Genomic DNA, 19,570 nt, shown 5'->3' with positions numbered 1-19,570 from the left:
TTAAGTTTAGAGTTTCATAAAAAACTAGACCATGCTACTTTCTTTATCATGATACAATATACTATTTCAAATATAAATACCGAGTAACATATATTCAAGTTGTTTTGAAATTTAAAATGCATGTTTATAAAATAATATCACATTGGGAAAAGAAGATAAATATCACATAATTCAACATTCCAATTCGTCAATTACTATACATTATACATAAGGTTATTACTTAATATAAAGTGTACAAATTTGATAAACAATGCGCATTCATCCCTATTTACAATACTATATAAATAAGGAATAGGAGGATCTCATGATTTAGTGAAATCCCATTGAATGGATTGCATATCGATTTCATTGCTTTGAAAGTTAGTCCTATAAAAAGGGAAAAGGGTCTAGTGAAATCCACATAAATTCCATCCCAATAAGAATGTGTGTTGGAGAGTTCAGTGTCTAAACTCGTCAAGAAATGGTAGAGCATCAAACATGAAAAAAAAATCTTTGAACTGATCAAGAGCATATAATGTTGAACTGATCAAGGGAGAAAAACATCAATTGCATAAATAAAATCCACTCTAAAATAATGTTGAACTGATCAAGAGCAGATAACCAATATATACAGATGGATGGATATGTTTCATGCTTGTACAAAAATCGCATGTTACAAAGTGTGGATAATTTAAAAGTAAAAAGAATAGTGAAATCCTCATACATGAACAAGCCTTTCCTACAAATATTTCTAACCTCTATCTACAAGTACTATTCCAGCCCGAATTCATTGGAATAGAACACCACAAAAATGGTGACCCCAATATCATCTTAATTTAACCAGTACATCAATGATGTTTTCTGGTCCCCGCATGATCAAATCCAAGGGAAATGATGCATAGTCCTTTCAGTGTGGCATGATCCATCGAACTATGATGCGGGCCGAGGTTAAAAGCCTCCGAAGCAAACTACTTTAGCAGGAAACCGATGAGGACCACAGTACAGATGTGAAATCTATGATTGCTTTCATTTTTCTTCCTCGTTTGCAACAGATGAAAGTTTATCTTCCAGGTCTTCCAATAAATCTTGATATTCAGTAAAGGCTGGGTGTGACTGTAGTGCATAAAAAACCAGCAGGAAGCACAATTTTGTTCATTAAGTATAGTTTCCATAGTTACTATCATATACATCAGAAAAACTAAGATAGTTATACCTGCAGGGTGCTGCTGTAGGCTTTCCATAACCGAAAATCATGACGGAATAAGTCAAAAAGAACCTGTAAAAGATCAACAAAAGAATACGCTAATCATCAAAGTGAACCTTCTCTAAAAATAGCAAAAGATCCATAAGTGATGAATATATGTAAAAGTATATCCCTTTGACGCATTTGGTCATCTCTTCAATAGGAAAAGGAAAAGGGGAGAAAAAAGTTATTCGGGATATTGTGACATATTTCCAGCAAGAAAGTCTAAACAGTAAGCACAACCTATTTGCAGGGAAATCTCAAAGTTCATTGTGATTAACTTCTCATCACACGTCCGGAAAAATAAATGCTAAAGCAATCTTGCAGTAACAATGAATTTTTTAAACAATAGCTTCTTGTATAAATTAAATTAGCTTTTGTATTTCAATTTTATTAGAAACTCTTTTTTAACAATTAGCTTCTCTCTGGTGCTAATTTGAGTGGGCTAATTTAGCTTCTTTAAAAAAAAAAAAAAACACTTCTCCATAAACATATAAGTTTATAAGTTATAAAGACTTATTTTCGTAAGTGAAGAACCATAATTTATTTTAATTGAGAAGCTTCCTTAATCTCATTCTCTCCTTTCCAATCTTTACTGTTGATACTATCCCACCATAATTCATATCTCAGTGTCAATGTCTAATACACAATGAACCTAAACATACCTCAGAACGTCTCAAGAGAGTAGCCAGAACAACTATCCATTCCTTAAATTTGACAGAGCACATATGAGCCAGGAGAAAGTCCGCATCCAATCGACTCTGTAATGTTTCCATTTGAAGCTGATAACACAGAACAGTATTCATTAACATAGAAGAAATAGATCAAGGAAAAAATTCACACACACATACCTATAGTAAAAAGTTGGCTACGGCAGTAAATAATCAGTGTTCTTGCATCTAAGATCTTAATGATAATTTGTAGAATTGTAGTATATTTCGATTTTGAAGAGATTTTTTTTCTTACAAAAGGGAATATTTTGAAGAAGAAAAAAAAGGAATATCAGGAGGATAAAGTATCCTCATATATCATATGAGAGCATTTAGAGCAAAAGTTTGATCCCATTTATTAGGTTATACTTTTAAGTGGCATAGTTATTAACTAATAAACCCATACCTAAACAACCAAATGTGCACCACCACATAGTATCACCACAGAGCATAGAATTAAGACTTCGGTAAATAAAATATCAAGGAAGTACAGGGAAAGCAATATATTATTGGGTCGATGAAATTTAAGACCAATGAAATGAAGCACAGGGAACAATCAGAAAATAAGTTTTGATTTCAAAATGTTAAAATCTCAAACCTTTTGGCTTATTAGTTCAAGCCCGGAAGCGAAATTCTCCAGCCGAGCACTTCCATACCTTTCGCGTTGTAGATATTCCTGTGATTGGTTATCATTGAACGATTTACACACTTTAAAATGAAGGAAAATTATCATAAGGGGATTAGAACAAGTCAATCAGCAAGATCTTACCACTAAATCAAACTGAGTGCCTTTTACAAATGCTACAAGCTTGGAGAGCTCTTTCCCAGCCATCAAGTAACTTGCATGGTTTTCTAAAATATTCTTAACTGAGGTGACATGAGCACTTTGTTCCTTGAATGAGGTGCTGCTCCAAAGAAAAATATTTGTTAGTATGATTGGTAACTTTGATGCTAGGAAAAGAGAAAAAAATTCACTAAATTGTACATGAACCTTTTATCCAATGCTTGCTTTCGCTCAGCAGAACGAAAAAGAAAATAGCCTAGAAATCGAGGAGACAGTTTATCTGAATCAGCTGATGATGCTTGGTCATACTCCCTACCAGATCTTAGTAAGAACCTCACCTGAGGACCCAAAAGAAAATATTTATGCAAGAAGTCATAATCTCTTGTATGATACATTAATTGACCAGCTGAAGTGAATAATCTGATAGCGTTTCAAGAAATTACCAGCTCCCCAGCAAGCTCATATAAAGAATCAACGAGTGTTGCCTGCATAAGTTCGATAATTCACATCATTGATGTGACTTGAGCTTAAAATAAGGAAATAAAATTAAATAAAATGATTAAAGCAGCGAAGCCCAAACCTGTAATAACCGTAAAGCACAGTACTGGCTCACAGCAGGACCCTCGAGTTTGGCAATTACCTGTTACATTGGAGATGAAATGAAATTGATCATGTGAGTATATCTATATTTAGATTCTCACCACTAGTTGGCATTCAGAATGATAATCTTTCTACTTTCAACAGATAAAGAAATCTATTGAGAAAGGCAGGTGACTCTTACAAGTATATAGCAAGCTGCAGTGCGGTACCATCTACGTTGAAAACATTCCTCAAACAATCTATATAGAAGCCAAAAATGAATCATTCACACATTAAAATACAGCAATGAAAAAAATATATTGTAATTTGTATCAAGTTTTTTTTTTTTAAGGAATTTGTATAGAGTATTAACAAGCCAAAAAGGCAACAAAAGTCAGATGACTTTGCAGGGGAAAAACAGCATAGCAATCATGTTCAAAATAAAAGGTAAAACTTTTATTCTTTGTATGATTCTTTTCTCTGTTTCTTTAAGCTAAGTTTCACACGAGAAAATATGTCTCATTCATTTTGATTTGTTAACATCCAGAAGCATGGAAAAATATGAAGCATTTAGTTGAACAAAGGTAGAAATTTAATAACAGAAATGTTGCAACATTATTGTGATATTCTTGCAAGCCATACAAAATTGGCATCTAGCACAATGCCAAATGGTATTACCAAGTTCGTCCATCAAGGATTTTTCTAAGGAATTCCATAATTTGAAAGATTTTAGCACATACCCAATATTAATCAACGATGAAATCAAAATGAAGAGCATAGATGTTTGAAAGACATACTCTGTTGATCTTCCAGCAGCAGAGAACAAATCTGCCCAATGACGACCATCTGTTTTTCTTGCAACACTGACAACAACATCTAGGTACTCTGGAAAATTTCGGATAAGATCACAGGTCTTCTCCAAAAGAGTTTTTGCATATTTAAGAACTGAAACCTGGTTCTTGTTTACATTTGGCCTGGAATAGTTGGCATGAAAATAACCAATCAAGACAAAAACCAATTGGCAGCTATGTTTTGAAACAAGAATTTTTTACACTCATGCTCAATCAAAGGAAAATCGCAAGAAACTATAGCCAACTACCAAATTGCCTTAGCATCAAAGTAATACCGTGTTTCAGAATCCCCTACTCCTTACTTCTCCCTATTCATTTGTTTGACGAATCCCCTTTAACAAACCAATAAACTATTCTGTGCAAACCAACTACTTTGTCTTCTCTTTATTCTTCAAACTGTTTGCTGAAACTCACGACCCTTTTGTCCAAATAGTTGGCTTTATGTCACCGTCTAAGGCAGGCCTCTCTGCCCCTTAAACTAAACGTTTTTATGGAGAAGAATTTCTCCTAATATTTTCCCAAAATTCCCCCATTTTAAGCCATATCAAGTTAGGAGGGAACCCAGTTTCCCATGATGACGAGTTCATTTTATAACTGTCCATCTTTAAGAGCAGCCTACCAACACTTATCATATGCCAAGAGTTTGTTAAATTATACAGTAAGAACTAAAGATTCTCCTTATAATATTTGGCAGAAATGTTGCCTGTAGTGACATATAAGCATATGGGTTGAAACTCACATATTAAACTCAAAAGTCTGAAACTATTAATGTTTCCAAATTAAGTACCTGGATATATCTGCTTCAAAAACTGTAAAAAGAAGCCACTCTAGACAATGAGAAAAATGGGGTTTTTCTGCTGATAGTTCTGCCAGCCTTAAAGCTTCCTCAATTTTGTCCCTCTGGCAGACACATAAATAATAAGAATCACAAAGATTATCCCTCTTAGGGTTTAGGAAAACAAAATTGAAAAAATACAAAAAAAAAAAAAAATAGACACAGAAATCTATTGGGACCATATAGAGAAAAATATCCCACACTGACAAGATGTCCTTTTTAAGCAATAAATGCAAAAGCAAAAAAAGAAATCAACAAATGCCTCAGAAATAAAATATGGATCAAGAGTTCAAGCAATTCTAACCACTTCAATTTTACTCAATGTAATAAATACCTGAAGAAGATGGCGCAGTAGGCAGTGCAGTATAGTTTGTGCTTGAGGAGATGGCTCAAAACATGGGAATTCTGCACTTGATGGAAATGACATTCTCTGGGAAACACCAACAACTACACCGGCATTTGGAAGAAGTCCCAGAGGGTATACTTCACGATCAAACTCCAGTTCTGGATCCAACTGAAAAACCAATTAAGGACAAATCAGTAAATTACCCAATTCCTGAATAAAGGAATGACTAAATTTATTGAAGTTGCTTCAAATAGCCTTTTTTTTTTTACAATTTCTATATACCTAGAAGATAAAAGTAAGATGATGCAATATGAAGCCAATCAACAGTATAAGGACCTACAGTTTCATGTGATTCTATAAACATATTAACAAAAAGTATCGAAGGAATGAATTACAAAATTTAATGTTAGGGAAAGAAATTTTAAAATAATGAACTAGAAAATAGCCGAGTTGTGTTCAATGCATCCTACGACATCCTAATAAATATCCAGACCTGCAAGAAATCCTCCTGCTTAAAAGAATTGGGACCTGGAGATGGATACCAAACCTGCAACAATGAACTTCCATGTAAAAACTATCAGAGAAGTAAAAAAGGAAATATACTAGAGGGTGAATCAAAAGTCATTAAACCTAACAAAATTTAAGGATGTACATAAGGTAGTAAGAAAGATCTTAACAGCTAATTACCTGCATACCCCGATGGCCATAATCTAACCATGAAACTTCCTCAATTAAATTTGTTTTATCCTCAGACTGGCCACAAGTGACCCAAAAAAGCTCAACTGAATCAGTAAGATTTCTCTCCCGTCCATCATCCAAATCAAGAAGCGAAAGCTCCCCATTTGACCTCAATATCAAACACCTAGAACAAATCATTTTCATAAGTAATGCTATACAAAGAATACAGCATTCTGAATTTACAGATTGTGACATTTTACCTTGGATCGTTTCAATTAGAGAAGTGGTAAAATAAACTGGAGAAAGAGATTACATGCTGTTCAAAAGGACATTACCTGGCTGGTTCTGCTGTTAATGAATCTGATGAAGATGAAATGTAATTTTTTGAAATCAGTTCTCTTGGGAGTTGATCAGGAATGAATCGCATTGCAGCAGGATGGCTCTTGGCAGTCATAATTGAAAGTTCTCGTACTGCAGAAAGCTGTTTGTCATGTTATCACTTAAAAATGTATAACAAACAATTTTTAATAGAAAAAAAATCGAAAAAACAAAAAAAGAGCATGTTGAATAGTAGTATCATTGAAAACAAAAACAAAAAAGGAGGAAATGAATTTTATGAGTGTGCATTTACCTGTAAATCAGGATTTCCTGAAGGAGTTAATTCACCGAATAATTTCACATGGAATATATGGACATCAAATGGTCTATACGTAACAAGTATATAATCTTGGTACACATCCATCACAATTGGTTTTGCAAACAATGGTTTTCGACAGAGCAATGAGCTTTGATCAAGGTGATATCTTGGGTAAAAGAGCAATTCATACCTGAGATAAATAAGGAGACGTAAGAGACCATTGAATGTAGAATAAAATGTTTTGTATGTTGCAGATGGTACAGATAAAGTTGCAAAAGTTATAGTTTTAGGTTCAATCAGGCCTAGACTTTGAAAAGCAAATTAAGTGGGTAAAAAAAATGAACATCCTTTAAATCAGGCTTTTCCAGGCATGTATACTGTTAATTTTAAACAACAATCGGCTAAAAAAGATATTTTTGACGAACACTATAATTTGCAAGAACCAACCACAAATACGTAAGCAAATAAAAGTATCTCACGTGTTGGAAGAATCAATATAGTTGCAGACAACAACAATCTTTCCCAGCCATAGCAAGCCCTTACACTGAATCTTTTGTTCCTGGGTAACATCTCCAAAGACTCTCCATCTTTTCATTCGTATATCATACAATATCAAACCATGAAGACCAGCAACCGCTAAGTACATTCCGTCCTGACTAGCTGCCACATATTGAACAGGCCAGTTTTGGGAAATATAAGAAACCTGTGCAAATTTTAAAATTTTAGAAGTGATGTTCATTCATTTAAGGCTACATGTTAAAAGTTTGGCAATCAAACACTTAACTGGAAGCTTAAGATGCAGCATTTTAAGCTCGTCAATCTCTTCTGACTGCACGATGAGCAACCTGTCTTCACCATAAATCACTTGTCGGGTGTATGTAGTGCCAGAAACACCTCTGCTAAGACAGCATTTTCCAAAAGAGAATGAAATAATTCTCTCTGAAGATTTCTCCTCGATAGCATAAAGTCTATATCCATGTTCATCCCATTGCATCAGTGAGGTGCCACCCATCAATGGCTCATACTTACAATCATGGTTTGGCTTAGCAATTGGAGAAGATACAGAACTTAAACCTATTTGACGGATTGTTGACATCAAGCGACACCCGGAAACAGACCAAACTGTAAGCCCCCTTAACTTCCACCCAACGGCAAAAGCAGAATTATCAGGTGTCCATGCAATGCAACTAACAGGGCCAGTGTCATCCATCGAAAATCTGCAAAAAGTAGCATACTTCATGACATAGAACCAAAGTCCATCTACATAACATTGAACAAAAGTCCCAACATACTGATAATGACGCTGGAATAACTAGAATGTTCTGCTCTTTCTTGAGTAGCTAAGTTGCGATGAAAGACTTTCAAAACTAACAAATAAATATTAAGGAGACACAATATTAAGCCAGAGTATTGACACACAAGCAGCTGGAGAATTTGAGCATCGAAACTTGGAGAAGTAAATGACAAAATTCTTCAATGACACCGATTAGCTAGATGCATATATTATTCAATAAAACTTACCCCCAGTCATACAAGGAAACTGTGCGAATAAGCGATGTTGATTCAGCCAAATCATACAACTCCACTATTCCTCTTCTGGTACCAACAGCAAGAATTTCCTGCTCAAGAGCTGCTGAAGCACATACAGCATCTCCACAAGCCAACCTCTTTTCTGCTTTAATACAGTCAACTTGCTTTAACCCTTTCTTACTAATGGAACATGACACAAGTTGCCCATCAGAGTACAAGACAAATAGCAACCTCAATGAAAGGCAAAGTTCTAGATGCTTGATTTCAGAATTTCTGGGAAGAATGTGATTGGGCGTAGAAACCTTTGGGAGGCCTTTAGGAGAAAGACCATTCTCTAACGGATGTGGTAATTGAGAATCGTCAAAGCTAGCAGAAGGATGTGGATCAAATTGGAAAGCTCCATAGAACTGTGTAGGAGATCATAAAATGGTAGTAATATTGTTATACATCGAAACAAAAAAGAAAGATGTAAACTCAGTAGAATATTTTCGGTAAATCAGTGATCAATTGACCATAGAAAATAAGCTAAACTAGGATGCAAGGTCCAAAATTGTTGAGCGTTCTATGTTTAAATTACCTCCCCCTTCCAAGACATACTGTACAAAGTTCCATCGGAAAGTCCAAGCAGCATATGTTTGTTATCACAAACAATATTGCTCCTGACAAAAGAGTTGTGTAAAGAGTAGCGTCAAGATCACATAGAAAATGCTTTCAACTTTTGACTATTATATACGGGAAATATTTGAAACTTCTCAGGAAGTATTGGGGAATGACAGTTTGATTTATTAAATATATCATATCTCTTTAAAGAATGGCAATGAGTTAAAAGAAACATGTAGACACTAAATTGTCACTATAATTAATGTCACATATTATGATAAATACCAATAACACGTTGTAAAACATTGACATCTTGGCGCATAACTCAAATGGATGCAGACTTTTCTAAGGAACATAATATTCGGAGCTTATATAATATTTCTATTTTCTTCGACTTTTGATTTATAAAATACCAAACTCCTACTTCTCATCGAATTTTCTACAATTCTACTTATCAGAAATCTTGGAGATAAGTAGCATTGTGGAAACAAAATTTATGAAAATTGTTCGAGATATAAAAAAAAAAATATTTCACTTGATAGTTTAAGTTTTTGGGTAGTTGATTCATAGCATTTTATGAAAGCCTCTATAAGCAAGTGACTCAGAGTTCAATCCTTTCCACCCTCACTCCTCTAATAAAAAGTTCCATTTGAGCTCGAAGGACACTTGCGTGAGGACGCTTGTCGGAGATATATAACATAAAAACATTCATATGTCTTCGTATAAAAGCTAGGATGGTTGATTGATGACAGAAACCAAAAAATCAATAAATCTTTCATCAAATGGAAAGTATACTATCTTGTGTATACCATACTTATAAATCCAAAATATTATTCCAATATAGGACTTCAAATTCCAACTCATTCCACAATCCATACCAATAGTAGTTTTGTTCAATTGCACTATTCACATAGACAAGCACTATTCACATAGACAAAGGAAGTTATAAAATCAATACTGGCAGGAAACCTACACTGACAAATCCTTTGCTGCAAAAGGAACTTGCTCAGAAAGAAGAAGAGATATGGTAGCTAGGCACAAAGCAGAAGGTTGTTTCCCACCAATGTATATTTTTTTATCCAAAAATTGGACCTTGAAAATGTGAAGATAGAAAGAAGATGTCTGCAAATAGAGAATACAGGTGAATTAGGAATATAATACAAGATACTTAAAATACAACATTAACTTCAAGGAATTAGTTAATTGCAACATGAACAAAATAAAGGCCTGAAACGAAATTGAAGGTAGAATATCTTAGAAATAAAAGTTTGGCTTGAATAAGTATTCGGTCCCTATAAATATATCATTTTTCGTTTTTAGTCTAAAAAATATCTTCAAACAATGGTCCCCCAAATGTTTTCCGTCAGCAAATTTGGTCCTTGTTGTTAAAGTAAGTTAAACGTGACACTGAACAGAGGAACTAAAAATGAAAGATGATATATTTATAGGCACCAAAACCTTATTTTAACATAAGTTTTTGTTTCCTATAAATATATCATCTTTCGGTTTTAGTCCCGCAATACAGTGCAATGTGTCCTGTCTTTAAAAGCGACAAGCGAATTTGATGATAGAAAACATTTGGAGGACCATTGTTTGAAGAAAAATTTTAGAGGGACTAAAAGCGAAAATTGGTATATTGATCTGAATCAAGAAAAAACATCTAAATGTAATTTGAATGGCGTAATGTGCATCTTGCAAACATGAGTGATAGTATTTCATATGCAAACATCTAAAAACCTCGTATTCCATTTTTTAAACCAAAAAAACAGGTAATCAAACATAAAACTCGCAAGCATATTATAAGGGTTATGCTAACGAGTACCCTTAAGGCACTTGTTAAGGATTCAAAAATAGAAATAATTGATAAATTTCATGGATAAAAAGATACTTTTTGTTGTTATTTCAATGTCTTGAATGCACAATTTCCAAGATACAATTTCCACTTTAAACTTCTAAACTAGTGCCTTAAGGGCACTTGTCACATTTCTCTAAAGATATTACCGAAAAAGTTGAACTGCATTGTTAATCACACAGCACAGCAGGACACTTACAAGAATAGCAATTAATTTAGCATCAGGACTCCACACAGCCTGCAAGTTTTCTCCTTCTCTCTTCAATGAATCTGAATCTCTCTTGTACTTCCCCAATCTCACTCTATGCTGAATCAACCGACAGAAAAATCAAAATACACTGTTAAGCTCAAACTATATCCACATTACATCAAATACACCTCTATATAACCCACTTCAACATTTTCCACAAAAATCATAAAAACCCAATACACATAAATCAAGTTCATATTTTTTTTTTCAAAAAATTATATAAAAACTCCTACAATTGAATATAGATACAAAATTCCAATGGCCCACATCAAATAAACCCAAACCCATATCAGAATTATCCTAAAAATCCAAACTTTAAACAAAAAAATTGAAGAAAAAATGAACGGATCGAATCCAAGTACCTGGGAAGAGCTCCAAAGTTCAAAGTGAGTAGGGGAAACAATTAACAACAAACGATTGATGAGTTTGAAATAAACAATCTTGTGCTCAGAAGGAGACAGTCCTTGGTCTAGAGGGATGACCTGAGGCCATCCATATGCCATATACATCTTCTTCTTAGATTTGTTTCAGATTACTGTAATTGAGATCATAGATCGAGAATTTGTAGAGGGAATTGAAGATTGATGGAAATGTGGGATTTTGAGGTTTGATCTGCGATTTGGATTTGGGATTGGGAATTGGGAAGAAGATGAACCAAGTTCAACTACATAGCCCCAACCCAAACAACATCACACTGGAAAATTAATTTTTTTTGGTTAAAATTTAAAAAATAAAATAAAAAATTGGATAATTTTTTTTACCCTCTAAAAAAAAAGTTTATCGTATGAACATAAAGTTATTCATTCATTCAAATTGATAAACTACGTCAAACACAACCATATATTCAACATCGTTAAGAATGTAAAAAATGAATCAGATTTTAATCTAATGGACATTTTACTTAACAGGTAAAATAGTTTAAAATTTTCGTCCAATAAGAACCATCATTTTTTTATTTCTCAAAAAAAAAAATCATTTTGTTATGTCAAACAACTAATTTCAAAAAAGGTTAAATATATTTGTTTTCCTTTTTTTTTCTTAGTCAAGTAACTTATTGGTCGGAGCTCACTTTCTTAGTCAAGTAACTTATTGGTCGGAGCTCACATATTTTAAATATGAAGAAGTGTGGTGTTTGAGGTTCGAACTCCGAACCATGCATATAATACGTTGTCCCTACCAACTGAGTGAAGTTCACGGAGACATTTTTCGTTTAAATATATCAATTTTTATTTTTTAAAAGTGTATTGGATTATGATTTTAAAAGACTATCTAAATTTACAATTTATATTTTGAATGATTTATGTCGTAGTAATATTGTAAAGGATTTGAAATGACTTTATAAAAAAAAATTAAGAAACCATTGAAGATAAATTATTATAACATAGTCTCTTTCACATTATTCTTTGTGCACACTTTTTTTTGTTAAAATTTTTTTAAAAAAAATAAAATAACATATTTTATATCATATCTTTTACATGGCCCCAACCCAACAACATCACACTGGAAAATTAAATTCCTTTTTGGTTAAAATTTTTAAAAGTAAAATAAAAAAATGGATCATTTTTTTACCATCTAAAAATATTTTTTTTTTACGAAAACAAAATGTTACTTTTTTTAAGGAAAAACAAAATGTTATTTATTCATTCAAATTCATAAACAACATCAAATACAATTATATATTCGACATCATTAAAAGCGAAACAAATAAATCAAAGTAAATTTTTAACTTTGATTTATATACTAACTAGAGTTTAATGGACAATTTACTCGCGACGTAGAAAAGTTTAAAATTATCGTTTAATAAGAACCATCATTTTTTTTATTTCTTAGAAGAAGAAAAAAAAACATCATTTTGATATGTGAAACAATTAATTTTGAAAGATTGAACCAAACACTTCAAGTTAAAAATCTCTCCTCCCCTTCCCTCCAAAACTCTCGAACCAAACGGACCTTTAAGGAATCATTGAAGACAAATTATTATAACATAGTCTCTTTCATAGTATTCTTGATACACATTTTTTTGATTGTTTTTTAAGAGAGATAGGGTCAATTTTAAAAATAAATATTAATCCAAAAAAATATCATGTTTTCTTAAAAGACTTTTTCATGCTAGGAATTCACTAAAATATTCCACAAAATTCAATGTATTAAACAATCCCTTGAAATTAAAATTTTAATAGGGTTAAATAAGTTTTTTCATATATATAATTATAACAAATTTTCATATTAGTCCGTAAAAAATAAAATGAGATATTTTTATCCTCACGAAGGAAAAAAAAACGTTTTGATTTTGGTCACTAATAGATATAATTTTAACATTTTCTTGACATTTTTTGAACATAATATGACCATACAAATGTCGAACATAATAAACAAACATAACATGGACACATCTTGAAAATAAAATAGTCATCTTGTGTGTATATGGGAAAGTGTGTGGTTGAAAGCATGAACTATCTTCTCTAAGTCTGATCCGCTTGCATGAAAATGGTACTTGAAAATAAAATAGTGATCTTACGTGTATCTAGGGAAAGTTTATGGTTGAAAGCATGAACTATTTTCTCTAAGTCTGTTCCGCTTGCATGAAAATGGTAAGTTAATCAAGCTTTGAAATGGAAAGGATAATGATATAAGCAACCTCTTCATAAATGTATGTCCGACCCGTCAACAAATTTTATGCAAATTTATAATTCAAATTCTTTTTATTCTTTGGGGACAAGCAACAGTTTAAGTTTGGGGTTGTGATGAGAGATCATCTTACATTATTTTCAGCATATTTTTTAGGCATTTTAGTAAAGATTTGGCCCATATAAGATGAATTTTAGTCATAGTTTTAAAAATTAGACCGGACCGGCCGATCCGATCAGTTGAACTGTGAACCGGACCACTTACCGGTCCGGTTAAGCTATTGGATTGGGTGTGTTATTGGACCGGTCAAAATGTCATAAACCAGTCAAAACCGGACTGAACCGGTGAACCCAGATCTAGTTGAAAATTAATCTTTTCATAGAAAAAAAATTCATCAAAGAGAAAAAGAGAGAGGTGATAGATCTCAACGCACAGAAGCAAAACAACAGAGAAAACATAAGAAGCCATAATTTTGTTCACAAATCACAACATAACTAAAAGGAATGCTAGATCTCGTAGAAGAAACTCTTGTTGGATGATAGAGTTTATGATGAAGAGTTCATGTGGCGGCTGAAGAGTGTTTGTTGTCCCCGTGACATAACCAAAGTAAACCAAACTAAAATAACTCTACTACATTATCAAGACGACGGTGTTATCCTCTTAATATGGGCTTTATAAGCGTAAGGTTCTTGGACCCAACAACCAAAAAGGCCTTTTAGTTCTCATACAAGTCATTATGTTTTGTCTATTTGCTCAAAAACAGGAATATGGCCTCTTCATCTCTTTGCACCCGTTGTGGTCTTGAAGATGAGACATTTCTTCATTGTGTTCGTGACTGCAACTACTCAAAATCCATTTGGCACCATGTGGGTTTTCATGATGAGATTTTCTTTTCAGATATGGAGGTGAGCCGTTGGTTAAAGGAGAGTGTATCAGGTCATCTCTCTTTCATTTTTGCAGCTACTGTTTGGTGGGCTTGGCGTCATCGAAATCTCATGTGTCTCAATAACGAGACATGGTCCCTCAGTCGCCTCTCCAACAACATTCACAGTATGGTAGACTCTTTCAATCTTTGTTTCAAAAATAATACTCAAATTGCTCAGGTTGACAGATTCATTAGATGGAATAATGAAAATTATCATTGTCCTATTCTTAATGTTGATGGTAGTTGTTTGGGTACACCCTTGCGAGCTGGTTTTGGTGGAATTATTCGAAATAGTGCAGGTTTCTATTTATCAGGTTTTTCTGGCTGCATCAATGCTACTTCTGATATGTTGTATGCTGAGCTTTACGCTATCTACCAGGGGCTTATCTTGGCAAAAAGCTTGAATATAATTGAGCTTGTTTGCTATACTGACTCCTTGCATTGTATCAACCTCCTCAAGGGGCCTCCAATGAGTTACCATGTTTATGCTGTCTTGATTCAAGATGTTAAGGATTTAATTGGGCAAATTAATGTCATTGTTTGTCATACTCTTAGAGAAGGAAATCACTGTGCAGACTTCTTTGCTAAACTTGGAGCTAATTCGGACACTGAGCTGCTCTACCATGACTCCCCTCCGGATGATCTCTTGCATCTTATTAGGATGGACGCAGTAGGAACCCTCTACTCTAGAGAGTAGTTCCTTCTGTTCTTTTTTCTTTTTTGTTTTTTTTTCCTTCTTCTGTTGTTTTTCTTTCCTTTGTTTTCGCTATGTAACCAAAAAAAAAAATTAATTCCTCCTGTTGTGCTTTCCTAACATGCTTCTATTTACACCTGTATTATTAATTTAAATATGAAAAATGCATTAACCAAAAAATAAATTGAAAAATGTGTTAAAAATATTTGGAGTATATACAACATGTCAACATCAAATAACTCCTTAAAAAAATATAATACCGAATAATTATATGTTTTTAACTAGATATATAGCCAAATTTTAGGCCTCTGTCTCCCGGTTAAATGCAATTTAATATAGAGATTTTTTTTTTATAGAGACCGGTTCATACAACCGAGTCATCTGATTCTTCATTCGGTTTGACCAATGACCGAGCGGTTCAACCAATGACTCAATGACCTAGTACCCTTGTTGAGTCGATCACTGGTCCGATTTTTAAAATTGTGGCTTTAGTATAGTTGTTAATGGTTTAAGGGATATTTTTTAATGTTTACATATTGAGTCATGTAATTCTAGTTCTTCCCTAAACCAACCAATTCTTAGATTTTTTTATGAATTTCATTGAAAAATCATGTAATTCGGAAAAGCAACACATGAAGAATTGGGACGACATGCAATGAAGATTCAAGAGGTCTCTAAAGACGTTACAAGTTGAGAAATTCTATCTCAAGTCCCAAGACAAGTTTGAAGGAAGAAAGCACTCAAAAAGACAAAGAAAAGGAAAAAAAAACGCATTGGGAAAAAGTGCCATGCGCCCCATATGTGCAAAACGGTGTTGAAAAGCGTTGTTTTTAGGTACCACACGCGAGCCGCATCAACCAACACGCGAAGCATGTGTGGTTTCTAGAAATAACAACATTTTGTTGTTTTTCCCGTACGGGGTTTGGGAAAACCCTAGTTTTTCAACCCAAACCCATATGGAAATATACCTATAAATACAAGAGCCCTCATTCACAAATTCTCATTCAGAAGAAAGCGATTCAAGAGAAAGGCAGGTGCTTGGAGTGTCAAAGGATGAGTCTCTTATCAATCTTTGTTCTTATAATATGTTTTATTTCTTTTGAAATTTATTTTTACCATGAGTAACTAAACCTAATTGGATAAGATTCTAAGATGAAAATCTATTTGTTTGTTGGATCAATTTAATTCAAGTCTTTTTTTTAGTTATGTTTTGAAATTTATTTAATTTTTATATGCAAAGATCTTAACGCTTTTAGGAATTATAGGGAATGTGACATACCTAGAGTCTCTTAATTGAACATAGAAACAGGGGCAACATAACATATTTTCGGTCAGCTTTTTCGAACGTTGCATTAAAAACATTATAGTGTTCCCTTAGTAAGGTAGGGTTAGGCCTATCGATTTAATCTACTAAGGACCATTCAGGGTATGTGGTACACTTCTAAGATTCAAAGGGATAGGTAGATCCTTTAGATGACAATATATGAATCTCAACTGTTTGTGTTTCAATTACTTTTAAGAAAGTAAGTCCCAACCTTAACAATTTTATGAGGGCATACAGACCACTTTAGATGGACGACCATATATTCCGTATTGCGCATATAACCTTATTGTGATCAACGGGAGCAACACTATAGCTGGATGAACGTTAAAATCTCACAAACTCATCCATTAAATATAACTCTTGTCTCATAAGTGATAATTACTTGTCTTTAATCCAACAGCAACAAGGAAATAAAGGGGATTCAGAGAATCCTAACCACCGTTAGACCATGCAATCAAAAACTATTTACTTTTCTGCATTAAACTCAGTTGTTTTGCACAATCAAAGCAAATTTGCAAATTCCACCCAATTTATTTGTTTTTTATTTATTGTTTTAATAAGTTTAGCTAGTTGTCTAATTGAAACGACAATCTCTATGAAGATATTTTACTGTCTACTTTATTACTTGAAAACTATTTAGTATACTTGCCAAATTTAGTCATCAAAACACTAGTGCACATCAATCAGAGCGAAATGAGAGTAACATTGTTCAAAGATCATAAGTGAGAAAAATGAAAAAAAACGTGATAAGATTCTGTCCTCCTCAACACTTTTTGAGTGACAGGATAGCAAGCGGACCAAAATCAAAGAAATATGCGATGCTATAGATATAATTTGATTTTCATTAAGGACCGAAATCAAAGTTCTCTTAAATGTTATGAATCCAAATCATAAATAACCCTTATTATTATGATTTCAGGAACATAAAAGATGGACGTGAGAGAACAACCATACCCAAAACTATACATCTTTTTTTCTTAGTTATGAGTCTCTTGGGGAGAATCATTAGGAAATTTTACCCTATACCCTTGCATCTATACCTTCACCCTACAATTTACCAAAAATTCCAATTTTGCCCTTTTTCCAATTTTTCAACTTCAGTTCACCCCTACCTACCATTTTTTTTTTCCGGAAAAGAAGGCTATGAGTTTCTGAACGTTTCCAAACACAAACTTAAGCGGTTATGTTGTTTGCCTTTTTCCAGTAACGAAAGACACGCAAAAACCTAAAAGTTGTTTTATCAATTCAATTGGAAGAGTGAGTGAGTGAGTGGATTGTAAAATCTGAAAAACAAAGTGTGAATGAATTTTACCATATTCAAATTGAAATCGTGAACATTATTCCTGCAGAATTTGTTTTGATCTGAATGAATAATTTTAAAAGAGAAATCAATTGAAAATAAGAAAAGAAATTAAGCGTTTATGAGAACTAGACTCTAACCCGTGCGATGCACGGGTTTTTTTGTTAATTCTTATGCATTTAAAATTCAGTAACATATTTAACTATGGTCATTGTTATTGTGAACAATTTTACATGCATAGAAAGAAACAATAAAAGAAAAAGAGGAAAAAAAAATCAATTCACGGAATTTAGAGAATAGGAAAAGAATCTAAAAATCATGATGAATCTTCAGATCACTTCAAATTATGTATTTCAATATAAGTCATTCAATCCGTGCAATCAAAGTTCTAACAACAATTAATACACCAAAATAACTATTTAATTTCAATTCATCAAAATAATTGTTTGAACAAATATTTAAGAACAAAAAACGATACGCGTAACTGAAGGGAAAGAAAATGACAGTTTATGAGAAGTGGAAAAAGTGGGATAAGGAGCGGTTAATGAGAAGTGGAAAAGGTGGGATAAGAAATGGGGGGTGCAACCAGATTTCTAACAACAATTAACACACCAAAATAATTATTTGAGAACAAAAAATGATGCGCATGATAAAAGGGAGAGAAAATAACAGTTTATGGGAAGTGGAAAAGCTGGGATAGGTAGTGGGAGGCGGTTTTAGAATTTGAAAGCGAAATAAATTTAACAAAAACATGTGTGGCATAATGGCAAAAACAATGAAAGATGACCATCAATAACGTGGTTCAACTCCCACCAAGGAATTTTTTCACAAAGCTTTTTTAAGCTAATCAAAAAGGGCGTGGTTCAACTCCCACCAAGGAATTTTTTCACAAAGCTTTTTTAAGCTAATCAAAAAGGGCGGGATTAGGGTTAATTAGGGTTGCTTTCAAGACTGTTTAACATTTAGATAATCAAAAAGGGCGGGATTAGGGTTAATTAGGGTTGTTTTCAAGACTGTTTAACATTTAGATATACTAGACCAATGACCCGTGCTACCGCACGGGTCCAACCACGTAAAAGTTTATCGGAACAATAAAAATAATGTAACCATACATTGGCGATAGAAGTTTTATATCATACATAACAAAATGAAATGGTAGCATACATAACAAAAAGGTTTGAAACTCAATCGTATAAATTACTGGAATTGAAAAAAAGCAAAACAGCAAAAAAAATAAAATATATATTATATAGCGCCAATAGGTTAGTTTATAATGGCTAGATGTATAAATATGACCTCAATATATAAACAGAAACTCACTTACGCGTACATCGCCGAATATCGCACCCTTTGAATCGAAAATCTGCACAAAGTTACAGGGAGAAGACAACTCTTTATAGAAAAAATTTAGAGTAAATTACACTCCCCTCCCCTCAAAGATGATTGAATTACACTCCCCTCCCCCCTTATGTTAAAAGATACACTCACCTCCCTTGAAAAGTAAAATTTATACTCTCATCCCTTATAAGATGCTTGAATTACAACCCCCTCCCTTAATAATTAAACGTGCACTACACTTTAATCTATTTTAATATAAATAAATATTTTTATGATATACATTAATTTTGAATCACCATTTAAGAAAAATTAATTCATTTCTTTATAATTTAAATGTCAATGATAATTAAATTTAAATATTTTGCTATTGATTTTATAATTTGTGGTATAAAATTAACTTTTAAATAACCATGTTTTATTGTGTTTAGTAATTTTTCACATATTTTAATTTTATTTTGGGTTGTTCATATTTTATAACATAGTTTAA

At 33.0% G+C, this 19,570-nt stretch overlaps 1 protein-coding gene across 1 annotated transcript; it reads right to left on the bottom strand.

Annotated features, from left to right (window-relative positions):
• Window positions 1-531: 531 nt before the first annotated feature.
• On the bottom strand, window positions 532-11,567 carry LOC146908747 (uncharacterized). The gene is made up of 23 exons (XM_085725380.1): window positions 11,237-11,567; window positions 10,824-10,931; window positions 9,746-9,894; window positions 8,750-8,831; window positions 8,164-8,579; window positions 7,427-7,859; window positions 7,122-7,345; window positions 6,637-6,832; window positions 6,341-6,486; window positions 6,015-6,189; window positions 5,821-5,874; window positions 5,316-5,495; window positions 4,934-5,046; window positions 4,093-4,269; window positions 3,498-3,555; window positions 3,297-3,356; window positions 3,160-3,201; window positions 2,924-3,054; window positions 2,702-2,837; window positions 2,531-2,608; window positions 1,888-2,004; window positions 1,193-1,255; window positions 532-1,092 (listed from the first exon to the last, which is right to left on the bottom strand). Exons 1-23 carry the CDS (start codon window positions 11,381-11,383, stop codon window positions 1,006-1,008), a joined length of 3,372 nt encoding a protein of 1,123 aa, XP_085581506.1. The 5' UTR covers window positions 11,384-11,567; the 3' UTR covers window positions 532-1,005.
• Between the last annotated feature and the right edge of the window lie 8,003 nt (window positions 11,568-19,570).

Source organism: Medicago sativa, chromosome 7 (assembly GCF_051527215.1).
Source record: "Medicago sativa cultivar Bolivia chromosome 7, Bolivia_mono, whole genome shotgun sequence".
NCBI lineage: Eukaryota > Viridiplantae > Streptophyta > Magnoliopsida > Fabales > Fabaceae > Medicago > Medicago sativa.
Note: the sequence above shows the minus strand (reverse complement) of the source record. Positions and strands in the feature narration are given on the sequence as shown.

Coding starts and splice junctions, on each gene's coding strand:
- LOC146908747 (XM_085725380.1), bottom strand. CDS start 11,383: ATGTATATGGCATATGGATGGCCTCAGGTCATCCCTCTAGACCAAGGA. Junction 6,487..6,636: donor CAGGAAATCCTGATTTACAG/GTAAATGCACAC, acceptor CATGACAAACAG/CTTTCTGCAGTACGAGAACT. Junction 4,270..4,933: donor TTTGAAGCAGATATATCCAG/GTACTTAATTTG, acceptor CAACTATTCCAG/GCCAAATGTAAACAAGAACC.